Source organism: Pimephales promelas, chromosome 1 (assembly GCF_988280905.1).
Source record: "Pimephales promelas chromosome 1, fPimPro1.hap1.1, whole genome shotgun sequence".
In the NCBI taxonomy this organism is placed as follows: domain Eukaryota; kingdom Metazoa; phylum Chordata; class Actinopteri; order Cypriniformes; family Leuciscidae; genus Pimephales; species Pimephales promelas.
The window spans coordinates 9,147,316-9,163,001 of record NC_142769.1 but is presented as its reverse complement, the minus strand read 5'-3'; the positions used below and the strand labels follow the sequence as shown (position 1 = coordinate 9,163,001).

At 35.7% G+C, this 15,686-nt stretch overlaps 1 protein-coding gene across 6 annotated transcripts in view; it reads left to right on the top strand.

Moving 5' to 3' along the window:
- The window catches only part of sipa1 (signal-induced proliferation-associated 1), a 65,406-nt gene extending 54,858 nt beyond the window's left edge, over positions 1–10,548 (top strand). For 4 of the 6 annotated variants that reach the window (XR_016147968.1, XM_089124153.1, XM_089124093.1 and 1 more), the window contains exon 17: positions 6,484–6,619. Coding sequence is in view for 2 of the 6 variants with exons in the window: in XM_089124187.1 (XP_088980313.1) it covers positions 6,484–6,627 (144 nt within the window). In the remaining 4 variants the exon portion in view is untranslated. Of the gene's footprint in view, positions 1–6,483 lie in introns of all 6 variants that reach the window. The other 2 variants (XM_089124187.1, XM_089124219.1) reach the window with 1 other exon arrangement.
- Positions 10,549–15,686: the final 5,138 nt, after the last annotated feature.

Sequence of the window (15,686 nt, the reverse complement as noted above, 5' to 3'; positions counted from 1 at the left end):
ACACTTTTGTGCCCAAAGGCTGCATATTGATACCTTAGTGGTACATATTAGCACCAAAATGTACATATTAGCACCTAAAATGTACATATTAGCTCCTGAAATGGACATATTAGCACCTAAAATGTACTTAGCACCTAAAATGTACATATTAGCACCAAAATGTACATATTAGCACCTAAAATGTACATATTAGCTCCTGAAATGGACATATTAGCACCTAAAATGTACTTAGCACCTAAAATGTACATATTAGTACCTACATGTACATATTAGCACCTAAAATGTACATTAGCTCCTGAAATGGACATATTATCACCTAAAATGTATTTAGCACCTAAAATGTACATATTAACACCTAAATTTACATATTAGCACCTAAAATGTACATATTAGCTCCTGAAATGGACATATTATCACCTAAAATGTACTTAGCACCTAAAATGTACATATTAGCACCTAAAATGTACATATTAGTACCTACATGTACATATTATCACCTAAAATGTACTTAGCACCTAAAATGTACATATTAGTACCTACATGTACATATTAGCACCTAAAATGTACATTAGCTCCTGAAATGGACATATTATCACCTAAAATGTATTTAGCACCTAAAATGTACATATTAGTACCTAAATGTACATATCAGCACCTAAAATGTACATATTAACACTTAAAATGTACATATTAGCACCTAAAATGGACAAAAGTTTACCTTTTGAAAAGGTACAGCCCCAGTGACGGCTTTTGTACCTTTTTTTCTGAGAGTGCATGTATATATTAAGAAATATCCGCATGTACTGTGTATAGATAATTATATATAATTTAAATTATAAGAAATATTAATATTTTATAAACACAATTTACTTAAATGTATACATGCTTGTGTGTGTATTTATCTTTGTATTTATATAAAAAAATTATGCACAGTACACACAAAGTTTTATTATGGACGTGATTAATCAAAAAATTAATCGTTGCCAGCCCTAATTTAGTGATAGGCAAGGAAAAACACACATTCTATGAGAAGCAGGAGACCCAAAGATAGATAAATACATCTGAGCAAGTTGAATGGATTCATTCAGAACAATTCCCTGATATACGTTTTTATGCTCTCTTTTTTTTTCTCAAAAGATTCCCACAGGAATTCAGAAACTAAGAGAAAAAGACATTGTAAAATAGTGAATATTATCAAATAGATATTTCACGTACACATGAATTTACAGTAGTAAATGTGTATTGATTCCAACTGGTATTAATATTCAGAACCTGATTTAATTACTAACATCCCAAATAAAGGGAATTCATTTTACAAATCTAACAAAATCACATGATGGGTTACAAACTAATAACCATACATAGGTTGCTATCATACATGGTTTTAAATGATAAGGATAGCAACGTTTTGGCATCTATGCATCTTTATTTGGCACTGCCCTAAAACGGATGCTATGTGATACTAGTGACTGGAAACATTGTATCGTATGTTGTTTTCCCATTCACACATGAATCGACAATTTAGCATATTCACCAATTCAAATGTTTAAATGCATTGTTTAGGGATAGTTTACCAAAAAAATTCAATTGTGATCATTTACTCACCCTCATGTTGTTCTGAACATGTTTGACTTTCTTTCTTCTGCTGAACACAAAATAAGAATATTTTAAAGAATGTTGATAAGCAGCAGGAAAAAAAACTCATAGAGGTTTAGAACAACTTTATGGGTAAGTAATGACAATTTTCATTTTTGGGTGAACTATCCCTTTAAGTGCACTTAAATGTGGTTGTGATTGCTGACACTTTGCAGTGTGCTCAACATGTCTAATAGGAAATGGACAGAAACCTTTAGTAATGCGAGGATAGTCATGTTGACCCTACAGATTTAAATAGAAAAAAATATTAATCTTAGTTAATGTTAATTTCACCTTTACTAATACATTATTAAAATCAAAAGTTATATCTGTTAATGTACCTTAGCTAACATGAACTAACAACCAGCAGTTGTTTTATAAACTAACATTAACAAATACTAATGAATACTGTAACATATATATTGTTCATTGTTAGTTAATGCATTTATAAAGTTGTGTTGTAATGTGTTACCAGATATTCTTCTGTTGTTTTTTTAATTATGAGGGATTTATTGATTTAGACCAGAAACAAAAATCCAATTCCGTTCACAATTTTCTTGGGTTTAGAATAACCCAGTTTTAAAATACACAATTTTAGAAAATGTCTACTAATAATAATTTATTAGAGCACGGAAAGCATAATCTTACAGAAGCCCTGAATGTGAATTCTTATTTTTTTCTGTTTCCTATTTTTATGCTGTGCTTAACAACAACAATAACAAAACTGGGCAAGAAAAATCGAATAAAAAAATATACAATTAAAATCAAATGATTAAAATAACTGGAGCATTATCTATTTACTAATATTATCTTTTATTATGGTGTTGCTTTAAATATGATCTTGTTGTTCAAAACAAGTTAAGTTCCATTGACAGTATTTTTGGCATAATATTAATTAACACAGAAAATAATTTTGCCATAAAGGACATTTTACACACTTTACAACATATGCCTGTTTCATTTTCTAATTTATGAAAGCTAAATTTCCGTTGAATGTAGTTGAGTATAGTTTTTGAAATTGTCGTTTCAATTATATTGAGAGGCATTTCTCAGGTAAAAGTCAGACTTTGAGCTACAAAAAGTCTTTTACATGTGGCACTCATATATAAGCAGATAAATCTATGCAAATACAAAGACCACAACAGTATGAATGAAGTGCATGCACACATAATAACGCTATAATATAATAACATAATATATTATGATTAAGGCCCCTCTTAGCAGGATGAATATAGCTGATCTGGGGTCTCAGGTTTGTTTGATTACATTATTGGCTTAAGGTCAGGAAGGGAAAGAGAGGCTGAGCATGGTTGACTGCATAATGTCCCACAGTTATCCAGCACACTCATCTAGGTAAACCATAGGCTACTAAACCCTTTGGTCACCTTGAGATTAAAAGTGTGGCCTTATAAAATGCACAGATAACAATCTATCATCAATTACTACCATGTTAGACGCATCATTGCTTTTCATGCATGAATATCACTCGGGATATTTCAGACACATGAATATTGCATTATAATCCATGTATTTTTCTTTTCTTGCTTATTGAATGCTTCATATCACTGATGCAGCCTGTGTATGCATGTCTGATGCCACTTTTAGGCTTTTATTTTTTTTTGCAATCGAGAGCTAATTAGAATGCAGGCCCTGATTTACTAAGATGACAAATAAAAGCTTGAAAACTTGTTCAATCTACAGAACTATATTCCAAATATCTACCATGGAAAAATAAGTACACCCCTCTGTTTTGTAGCTGGTATTGCATCCATTTGGCAGAAATAATTTTAATAAATAATAAATAATAATAATTTTGGCAGAAATTATGATTGTCTATCAGTCTCTTACATTTATTAGAATAATGGTTAGCCCATTCCTTCATGCAGAATTAATTTAACTGCCTTTATTTATTACTTTTATTTAGCAAGAATGCATTAAATTGACCTTTACAGTGTTCATATTTTAAATAAATACTGTTCAAATAAATATTAGAGAGGAGAGGTTTCTTATAAGTCCCCAAACAGCATTTCAATTAGATTTTATTTAGCTTTTCTATTTTTAAGGTTAATGACCAAACCAGACCAGTTTACTGAGGTTTATATAAAGTGTGGCTTTCCAGTTTAATGTTCTAATTTGCACTTCATAAATGTAGGTGTTTACTAACTTTTTCCACACAAGAAAAAGGACCTTTTTCTAAGGTGTACATTGCCAAATATCCATTTCAAGTTTTATTTATTCATTTATATTATTCATTGCCCTTGCGATTGTTTTAATGCCAATCCAATATCCAAAACGTTTGGGGTCAGTAAGATTTAAAAAAAAAAGAAAGAAATGAATACTTTTATTAAGCAACAATGCATTAAATTTATCAAAAGTTTTAATAAAGACATATCTTTTTTTTTTCATCACCTTCATTAAAGAATCCTGAACTAAATGCACCACCGTTTCTACAAAGCCCTATATCACAGAAATAAATTACATTTTAAAATATATTCAAAAGGGAACAGTTCTTTTACATTGTAATAATATTTCACAATATTACAGTTTTTACAGTATTGATCAAATAAATGCAGCTGGTGAGCATAAGAGACTTATTTGTATAGCTCTTTTCATAATTCATATTGTTTAAAAGCAGCTTTTAAAAGTGCATTTCAGAAAAGTACAGTTAATTAATCATTTATTAATTTAGGGCATAACATATCGGCGGCGTTGAGTTGTTACTTTACAGGCGTCGAGTCGTCTCTTCACAGACGTTTAATCATCTCATCACAGGTGTTGGGGCATCTGAAGTCTCCGTGAGAGGCTGGATACAAAATGGAGCTGACATTCGCCATTTACCAACAGCAGAAAAGCAGATGAGAAATAATTAGCATAGCTAGTGTCCATAATAGTAATGCATTCGATCTGATTCAACAGTGGTATAAAAGGTAAGCATTATGTGAATGCTTGGCTAAAGAGAGGTGTATTTAATCTAGTTTTAAACTGGACAGCGAGTCTGAGCCTCAAACAATATCAGGAAGGCTATTCCAGAGTTTAGGAGCTAAATGTGAGAACGCCCTCCCTCCTGTTGTGGACTTAGATATACTAGGAATGACCAGAATCCTCGAATTTAGTGATCTTAAAGGGATAGTTCACTTTGAAATTAGTTTTTGATATGTTTTAGCTTACCTCAAGGGCATCCAAGATGTAGGTGTCTTTGTTTCCACAGTATTTTCAATTTTGACATTTTTCAGTCAAACCGTTGTTGTCTATCATTCATACACTGGAGGCTACGGAGGTCCACCAAAAAGCATGCACAGAGAAGCCAAAATCAAACATGATTTAATGACTCATAAATTTTAGTACACATTGATGGCCTAAGACACAAAACGAGTGGTTTGTGTGAGAAATCGCTTTTACCTCTTGTAATCATAGCCATGACAAAATGATCTGACAGAACAGGGCGCTTCGGTCTGCGCATGCGCCGGAAGTGATCGCTTGCGCGCCTACGTCACTCTTTGTTTATACAGAGATTTCAGAAGTTTTACCTTTCACTAAACATATTTAGATATACGGGAAACCGTAATGGAAGATGATTTCGGCATATCTAAATATGTTTAGTAAAAGGTAAAACTTCCGAAATCTCCGTGTAAATATTGAGTGACGTCACACGCAAGCGATCACTTCCGGCGTAACATTGAACTGATTCAGTTCGGTTCAGTTGGACATTGCACAACTGATTCAGATCACTTGGACGTCACTGTGATAACACAAGGTAAAAACAATATAAATACTGTTCGTTTTCTCACAAATACCGCTCGTTTCGTGTCTTAGGCCATCAATGTGTACTTACATTTACGAGTCATTAAATCATGTTTAATTTTGACTTCTCTGTGCATGCTTTTTGGTGGACCCCCTTAGCCTCCAGTGTATGACTGATAGACAACAACGGTTTGACTGAAAAATGTCAAAATTGAAAATACTGTGGAAACAAAGACACCTACATCTTGGATGCCCTTGAGGTAAGCTGAAACATATCAAAAATTAATTTCAAATTGAACTATCCCTTTAAAGAACGCAATGGATTGTAGGGCGAAAGAAGGTCCATTAAATACACAGGAGCTAAACCATTTGGGGCTTTATAGGTCAGTAGTAATACTTTGTAATTGATTCAGAACTTAATAGGTAACCAGAGTAAAGATGATAAGACTTCTTTCAAAATATTTTCATTCTCGACTTTTAAAAGGTAATACCTCATTTGCAAACCTTTAATAAATCAGGGCCTCAGTGTATTAACCATCAGTAGTCCTCATTTATCCACTTTTTGTATAGCAAGTGATCTAAAGATCATTGTTTTCTGTGCAGCATGTACTGTAATAGTGTGTGGCATTCGCTGGTAATGTGTGTCAAGCAAGCCATTGACTTCAATGGTCGCCGTGATTTTGCCAAGTAAGACATGTTTCTAGATCAACATTTTTTGTTGATCCTGGAATAACAATCCTGTCCAAAAACATAGTTTTAACCCTATCTCTACCCCTAAACCTTGCTCTATCCATAACTTGTCTGAAATCAGAGTGAAATGATAAGTGGATAAGAATGGTGTAGAAGCACGTAACCGTTGTTTTTGACATTAACGTTAAACCTTTCCCTCAAATCTGACTGGTTGATTGGATATTTGTTCCAACAAGGATGTTGATGCATGAACCTGTTTTACTTGGTGAAATCATGTCTGTCTGCCTGTCTTTATCTGTCTCATACAGTACCACCAACATTGAGATGTAGTAAACCCTTGTGTGGCGTGGATATGTCCAATCAATACAGAGTGAGAACGCTCAAACCTGAAAGACATTGTTTGCATGCTTCCCACAGGAGAAGGAGGACAAGGCAACGCTGCAAGCAGAAGTGCAAAGTCTCAGGCAGAACAACCAGAGGTTGCAGGAAGAGTCCCAGAGTACCGTGGCGCGGCTCATTAAGGTCACTGAACTGCTCTGCAACGTCAACAAACCCTGCTAGCATTGAAGGCCAAACCATGGCAGCAAGCAAGATCAACAGACTGATCTAAAGGCCGATGCAAAACTTGCAAACAACGCCCTAAAACTTCTCTTAAGTGACAAGAACATTGGCAAGCCTTACTCGAAAAGTGCACGAAAACAAACTGGTCGGCTAAAGTACATTCTTACTCAAAATATACTTAATATAATTAACAAGTCATCCAAATCTCTGTTTCACCCTAAACAGTTTTCAGGGCTAGATTCACATATAGTCCCATCCCTGTGACAGGTTGTTAACAATGATAGCCTTCTGTGCAAGAACCAGTCTCGCAGGAAACACTCAATCATTACTGTTTTGGAAGCATGCCCTTAACATCGGCTAATGTTGTTTACAAGCAGTTCGAAACCATCTGACTGATCCAAATTAATTATTTGCAACCCTCAGACCTGACTCGAGAAGACATTTAGTGTCATTAACTGTTCAAATTCTTATTATACTTTTAAGTATTTCTTCCCTACATAGTGAACCGTGTCCAGATACCTAGCAATACATTCCCCTTACCTGTGTTGAAATGGCTTCAGGAGTTCCAGACCATGTACTTCAGTGTATATACAGTTTCTTACTAGAAGAAAAATATTCAAATATCAGTGTGACTGTAACCCTCTATTAACCATCACAGTGTCAGAAATGGGTTGAACTCGATCTGACCTTTTCTCTGTTGGCAATGGGGTAAAAGGCTGGCTTCTCACTTATCTCTGGAGTGAATATGCGAATACCAAGAGCGAGTCAAACTGAAGGTGAAAATCTGTGCATTTTGGTAAACACATTTTTTTTTAGGACTACCCTTGTGAAAAAGAAGTGCGCTTAATTGGATTGAATGTGCACTTGAAGTTTACTTCAATACTTAAAAAGTATATTTAAAAAAAAAACTTGCAGATAATATTAGCTACTGAAATAAAAGTCCACTTAAGTGTACTTAAAGTACATTCATGATTGTTTCTTGTGCACTTTTTATTCATAGATTTAATAGTCTTTTGTCATGTTTCACAGTACAATTATTTTGATAAGTTTAAAGTTAAGATATTTTGAATATATTTTATTACATGATATACATTTTTTAATAGAAATTAAGTATATTTTAGTTTACCATAAATGCTTGCTGGTTTCAAAGACATTAAAAATGAAAATGCACTCTAAATTTCAGCTAACTGCATTTAATATAAATTCAAACTAAAATACATTTTCATTCAATTGAAAATAACTATTACATTCATTTCACACTGAAGTATATTCTTTTAAAGTATATTATTACTCTTTATTTTTGAAAATATGCTTTTAAAAGTACTTTTTCACAAGGGACAAGTCAAAATTGTGTTCTGTGGTAATCAACAGCATGTTGTCAGTTAAATATTCCTTGTTTTTGGACAAATAATTTGAGAATAGCCAGTTTTTTTTTTTTATTGAGACTCACTGGACACTTTTTTTTAATCGATCAATGATATTTACTGACGCATACCCAGCTAATTTCACAAATTTCACGGTTGTTTAGCTGTGATTTCAGCAATTGGACAGTGTCTGAGATCTGAAATTTTACATTCTCGTGAGTGTGTGTCTGTGTGTGTGCGACTGTGCGCATGTGTTTTTTTAAGTCTTATGTCTGATCCCACTGAATCTGAATGAGCCTTGCAGACACTTGCTTGAAAGACATTGATTTGAGAAGAAAACTGTTCTTAGTGTTAAGTTACGAAGGGAAGCAATGACTTAAAGTAGTACATTTCTTTTAATAAATATTGCTTCAAGTGTTTGCTGCTCACAAAGAACTAAGAGAAGAGCCAGACCAGATCACAAATTGCCTAGAGTGCTTTACATTGAATTGTGAGACGGCACATATTTATAAAATTGCTATTTCGTCTCTTTTATTTTCCATATAAAATCTTTCTTTACCTCACCTAAAGGTGCACTGATAATAACATGAAAATGTGACGAGAAGAAGAGCATATTGACTGGACTCACACTCATAAAACAAGCCGGACTGAAGTTGAATGAATCACACGGCACCGCCACAAACCTACATGCAAAGGTAAACGAAGCAAAATGTTAAATATCCATACATCATACATGGTTTCTCCCCTTCAAATGTTGAGTTTTTTTTTTATTTTAGAGTCACTGTGATAACTTGGTACCAGCAGATTCTAATGTATTACAATGGAATTATAAATCTATATCTTTATTCCTCTCTGTGAAGATATGTAGAGCCAAAATAAGTGTTACTTCCCTCTGATGTGTGTAAGTCTATATCCAGATATGAAGCTGGAGTTTACTGATTAGTTGTTACCATTAGTGGAGAATTTGTTGAGTTTGATGAATGCAGCGCGATAATTGTTACAGACAGGAATAACACTGATGCAGCTTTTATGCAATCAGTAATGCATTTTGTGGGGTTTACTTAGCAAAAGAGCAATGTAAAAGAACTATTTCCTGTTCATCTGTGTGCGACATAGTCTTTTAGACGGGAGGCTAAGAAAGCGCGCGAGTGCAACAAGCAATTTCTAAGCCACCTTCCGTATCTGTGTATGTATTTATAAAAATGTAATAACTTATTAATCTTGAAAATGTGGATGTTATTGCTAGATATGTATATTTGAACTGGAAGGGAAGAGATGCAAAATTGTGATCCAATGAATGTTTAATTTAATTTTATTTTAAATTGTAAGAGTATTAAGGCATGACATGATAGCAGGTCATATTTTGATTTACCTGAATAATAACAACAACCGTCGAGACGCTTTCCGTAGTGGAAAACTACTCTCTGAAATTACACTGGAAACAAACTCAAAAGGACAGTGCGAGTTGCAACCGTGGCTGCTTAAAAAAAGAAAAAAAAGAAAAAAAAGTGTGACATTCCATCTTTTCATGTTTTTAATAATTTTATCATTATTTTTTTACTGTCAAAGCTGTATTATACCTTTTGTTAGATACTGAAATGTTAACTCTTAACTGCTGTGGTGGCCCAAGTGGTTTCCAGTTTCATTGTTATTAATGATACGATCGGGACACTTTATCAGCAAATAATCCCTATCTTTTTTTTTTAAGGCACGGTATTTCATGGAGCCATGAATGCTTTTCATCATATAGTAATGCTTAATGTTTGATTTATGTATTAATGATGCAATTCTGTTGTTTACAAAATGTTGGTCCTTTTGATTTTTAATGCGACTTTTAAAGTACAGCCTGCTTTCACTGGAACAAAGCCACAGTCACTCCAGGGAATGAAGCCATGCAAGTCATGCAGATAAACTAGCATAGTCCACTGGAAATTTGTGACTGGATTGTTGTAGTGCCAAATTTTGTATTGTTCCACTACCAACAACTGTGGTATTTACAGACTGTACAATTAAAAGCCTCTTACAAACGATCCGCTCCACTCCTAAGAATGTACATTTTCCACTGTTGGCCGAACATTCCTTGATGTGTTGCTTTTTCCCCCCATGTTATTTTGCTATCCATGTCATGCCCATGGACAAACTTACAGGTTAAGCTTTGGTCTTTGTAGTTACTAAACACTGATGTCAATGACTGTTCTAAATTGCCAAACCTGCCAACAAATACAATTATATCTACTAATCCCATAAATATTCAGCTCCTGGAACAGAATCACTAGTTAAGTTAGCACGCACTTTTACAAGTAAGTATTGTCACCTTAAAAATTAAAAATGTAGGTGTATGGCAAACCACAAACCCACACACTATGCACACTGGTCTGTAGAAATCTAAAGAATTATGACTGGACCAACAGGAATACGGCGTCTAGTCAAAACATACTAAGAAATGGTATGGTGATCACTGGAGCTATACTTGTTTCTTTTAACTAATAGGGATCAAGTATTGTTTATGTGAATCTGAGGGATCCTGGCAATAAAAACTGAACTTGTTTCTGTACAAGCTGGTGTCAGAAATGTATCAAATATTTGTCTATTGAACTCAAAAAGCATTTGCTATATTTTTGTTTTACATCAACACTATCTTTTTACACACTGAAGGATGTCCAAAACTCTCTAAACGTGTTATGGTCTATTTAAATGTCCACATTTAAAATTAACAATTTAAAAAGGTCAATACCTCAATCATTATTCCAATTTTTTTTTGTCTTACTCTGATTTGCTAGCATATTATTAGTGTTTATATGTTAGAATGGATTGTATGTTTTTCACGGGAAATTGCATGCTTCACTCACCTGTGTGTGTCTCGTCATATCAGTAAATAGAGAAGTTATTCCAGCTACTTTGGCTGTGTCCCAATTCAAAGACTGCATGCTTTAAATGACACATTGTTACAGTAAATGGGGCGGTCTACCATATAGAGGACTGTTCATATCACTGTTCATAATGACAGTAACGTTTGTACTACTTTTTTAAAAGTTATATTAAACTGTCCGAAAACAAAATAAGGTTCACAAATTTTCTAACAAATAGGAGAATAACCGGGAGATAACACCTACAGACATTTGAATGCAAATCAATACAGAAAGACCAGACTGAGGCCCTGTTTACACGAGAACGCTCGCGGGTGAAAACGTAAAAATATTTTATCGGATGTGCCTTTCATTTACACGGCGAAGGCGTTTTTGAGGTTTAAAAACGCAAAAAAAAAAAAAAAAAAAAAAAAAAAATGAAATCAAACCACCCTCCAGAGTGAAAATCTTAAAAACGCTCCACCGCCGCGTTCCCGTGTAAACGGTAAAAATGCAAAAGTCTGGACTTAGACTTTGGACTTGCGCGTGGACTTGGTGTTGTTGTAGTATGCACTCCCAGTCGCCTGAAGTGCATACTACATTGAATTTCACACACTTTTGCGTCACCATTTGCACGCGGATTTCCCAAACAAAACGCTCGTCTAAAAGCAGAATAAAAAGTGATGACGCAACGCCACTTTTGCGTTTTCTCTGTTTCCGTGTAAACATAGCCTAAAACTGAGGACTAATATACAAGGGCAAACAAAGGAGCAAACAAGGTAATTAGCAAGGCACAGGTGAGTGGGATGAATAAATGAATCTCATGGGGAAAACATAGAAGACAAAAATCCCAAAACACAAAGGCAAAACAAAACATAACCCTCCTGGAGGTCGTTCCAAAGCTGCTTTACAGTGATCATAGGAAATCAAAGCAATAGAGATTGTTTTGGCTTTATGACAGCTCTAGAATAAAGTTATTTTCCAGCTAAAATTTTAATTGATTCACTTCCGTCGCAACAATCATTAGTACTCAATTGTCAACTTAGGGGGCCGCTAACACGACACAGCTTGGATCCGGCGGACTGTAGTACAAAATCGACAGCATTCATCAAGAACTCTCTGTGAATATTTCTCCCAGCACAGACGCTAAATCTGACTCATCCATTCCATTTCACATCATTCTCCCCTCCCTATCAGTCATTACAGAATCCGATCTCACTGATCACTTCAACAAAATCCACCTCACAACCATTCCATCTGCACTGGCCAAGCACTGCCTGCCCTGCCTCAGCCCACTCATGACGGCTTTCATCAACTCCTCTCTCGCCTCTGGAACAGTTCCTTCTTCCTTCAAAGTTGCAGCCATCACACCAATGCTTAAAAAAAAAACCTGGCCCAACAACTTCCGCCTCCTCTCCAATCAGCTCTACGAAACCTTTCAGTCTGGATTCCGCACTCATCACTCTACTGAAACTACACTACTCAAATTAACAAATGACCTCCTGCTCGCCTTTGACTCTGGTTCCCTCTCCATTCTCCTCCTACTTGACCTTTCTGCCACCTTCGACACCATTGACCACTCCATCCTTTTACAACGCCTACAACATCTTGGCATCTCTGGCTCAGCTCTCTCCCGGTTCACCTCCTACCTTACCAACAGATCTCAATTCATATCCATCAACAACTGTACGTCTCACACCATACGTGTCAATCACGGAGTCTCTCAAGGCTCCCTGCAAGGTTCCCTTCTGTTTATCCACATGCTTCCCCTTGGACTTATCATTCATAAGAATGGATTAAAATTCCATAGTTACCAAGGGGGAAATCCATCGACCGGAAGGTGAAGCCTCACGGGAGCTGCCATATTGTAGCAGAACTTCACTTGCGTTAGCATTTCCATTGACTCCCATTCATTTTGGCGTCACTTTGACAGCAAATAACTTTAAATCTGAGGCATTTGAAGAGTAGTCAAATACTCACATTAATGTTGGCCTGAACTGAGTGTGGAATTGTTTTGTATCTAATTTTAATCATTCGAGATTCTAACGTCACAATGCAGTTTTATGTTGTAATATTTTTTTATTATTATTACAATGTCATAATTGTGTTATAATGAGCCCGGCCTGAACCCTGCTGCACACTCCATCATCCATGAGTTTCCTGTGCTTCCTGTCATGGCCATGGAGTTCATCCCCAGATGTTTTAGCTTCCTGTATCTCCTGAACTTCCTGTTTTTGAGGAACATCATAAGCTCATATTTGCTAAGTTTAAAGCATATAAGGTTGGAATCACATTCCACCAAAAAGGAGCAGAGTGAGTGAAAGTTTTGGAAAGCGACTTTGTGCTGTTGTGATAAAAACAACAACCAGATGCTGCTAGTTCACTGACCTTAAATTGTATGATGAAACACACTTGGAGTGTACTGAGGCAGTTCCAATGACTCTGAGTGTGACAAACAGGCCAACTTTAAAGACCTTTTTAAAACAGTATTCAGAGACATTAACTCTTTTATTTTTGTTGTGTATTTTTGGACTGTTGATGACAACAATACTCTGGGTTTTATCTTTATTTGACTTGAGTGTACTGCGTGATATCTACCAGAACTTGGAATAGAAACAAATCTCTGACACCATGTTTAAGTTGTAGCTTATCTGGTTTGAGGCACCAGTGCTCTATGATTTGTGTTTGTTGTTTCTCTATCCTTGTGGGAACTTAAGTTCTAAAACTAAATATCTAAGCTAAAATATTCCAAAGGCCCCTAGAAGGACACTGAAAACATGACTCAACCATTTTAAGAGTAACTATGTTGGTCTTTTTCACTGTAGAATGGAAAGTATTATGGCATTAAGCATGTCTCATAATAGTCTCTCTCTTTAATTTAGCCACTAATTGGAAATCTAAGCTGCATGATCAAATAGTAAAATTATTATCACGTGACAGCTTATTGCATATCGTATCATTCATTCTGCTGGAGTATTGAAGAATCCCGAGAAAAAAAAACACACACAGTAAATGTCGCCACCTGGTGCTGAACATCGGTATAACGTTACTCAACAGTGCCTTTAATGCTGTTCAAAGTTGTTATTAGTTGTAAGGATTATATACAGTGTGCTGGCGAAACATTGGATTCAGTTTACTTATAATGTTATCGAATGTATTATCACTGTGCCACATTTTATTTTGCAATAAATAAATGCAATTGTCTGCAAATGAACAAGGTTTCCTAAAGGTCGGCCTACAAAGAATTGTTTGAATGTGTTTGAACAATCGCCTCACACGTAACGATACCGTACCAGTCAATGGCTGCTTTTCAATATGCCTCTCCGTTTCCTTGCTCCTCCGATCTCCGTCCTCCATCCTATGACCCTGAAACCGATCGAGCCATCTTAAAGGACATCTCAAGTGAGGATCGAGGAGTGAGGAAATTTCCAAATCCATGAGCGAGGATACAGAGGTGTATCCTTTGCGGAAGTGTTTTATCGACTAAACGTAGGCTATGCAAGTTCAAATTCTCCTCCCCCTTCATCTGTCACAATAATTTTGAATTTATACTTTACCTTTGTAGTTTAAATAAACCACACATCTCACACATTTCAACAGGGTATCATATTTTAATATCATAACTTCAACAACATAAGGGCGGATCCTTTGAGTGCTGCTGTGACATGCGTGACATGAGTGATCAAGTGTATGAAAAAGCTTAGCTTTGATTCCTCTATTTCCATGCAGCCTTCCCTCACATTCTCTTGGGGGTGGCCTGAGACCTGAGGAAAGGAAACGAGGATGCACAAATAAGAAATGAGCACCCAATGTTTGTCTTGTCATGTCTCATCCCAAGGCGTCATATACTGACGCTTTTAATACAACCAACGCACATGGCACACCCTTTAGTGTCAATATGAGACGCAGATATACAGTATATGGGCCAGAATGCGCCTCCTAGTGGTCTAACCCTAACCCTACCCCAGACCTAAACCTACCATAACCGAAGTGTGTTTGTTATATTGACCATATATTTCCTACGCCCCATAAGGCCTTGCGTCAAAAGTGGGCACGTCTTCCGGTTCGAAGTAAACAAAGCGCGACTTGACATGCTTGACACTCGTTCCTTCAACAGTTGACAGTCATTCAAGTTATAGCGCTCCAAACTAGCTAACGATGTGGGAACACAACCTCACTAAATTAAAAAGGTGAAATAACAGTACCTTTACCCTCTGCAGTAGTTGGTTGGGAGTATTATAATAATATTATTGATAATCAATACTCATCAAGGCATGGTGACAGACAGTTGTGTGAGCTGACAAACAATTAAAATAAAATAAAAATACACACTTAGTCATTGTGCTTTCGAGTTTATTCAAAATTATAAATGAATGTGCTACTGGAATACATTAACTGGCACATTTGGTATTCTGTCAACTCAGGCTTTGATCCTGAGTTTAGGTGTAATATCAGTAGCGAACAGTCAATCACATGCTGATAGAGTTGATAGAATATTAAGAATTTAAATGTACACAGGAAGATTCATCGTCTTTTGGGAGGTGATGGAAACTACAGTCGTTGGCAGGATCACTCTGATTTTGTTTTCCGCTTATGTTCAAAACAATCACGTTTAAGCCACTTAATTAGTTTAGTCCGGTTATACGTACAACTGCAAACAGCACATGTTGCCCCTGAGCTCCGTAACGACATCTCTCATAAAGATTTGCGTCTTTAAATAGTAAAATAATTATCCGAAAAACAGCTAGCCTCTTCGCTAACTAGCACACAAAATACCATTGGAATGCTACTTCCGCCGCCTTACCGGAAGTTTCACCCACTTTATTTTTACAGGAGCCCCCCGGAAACT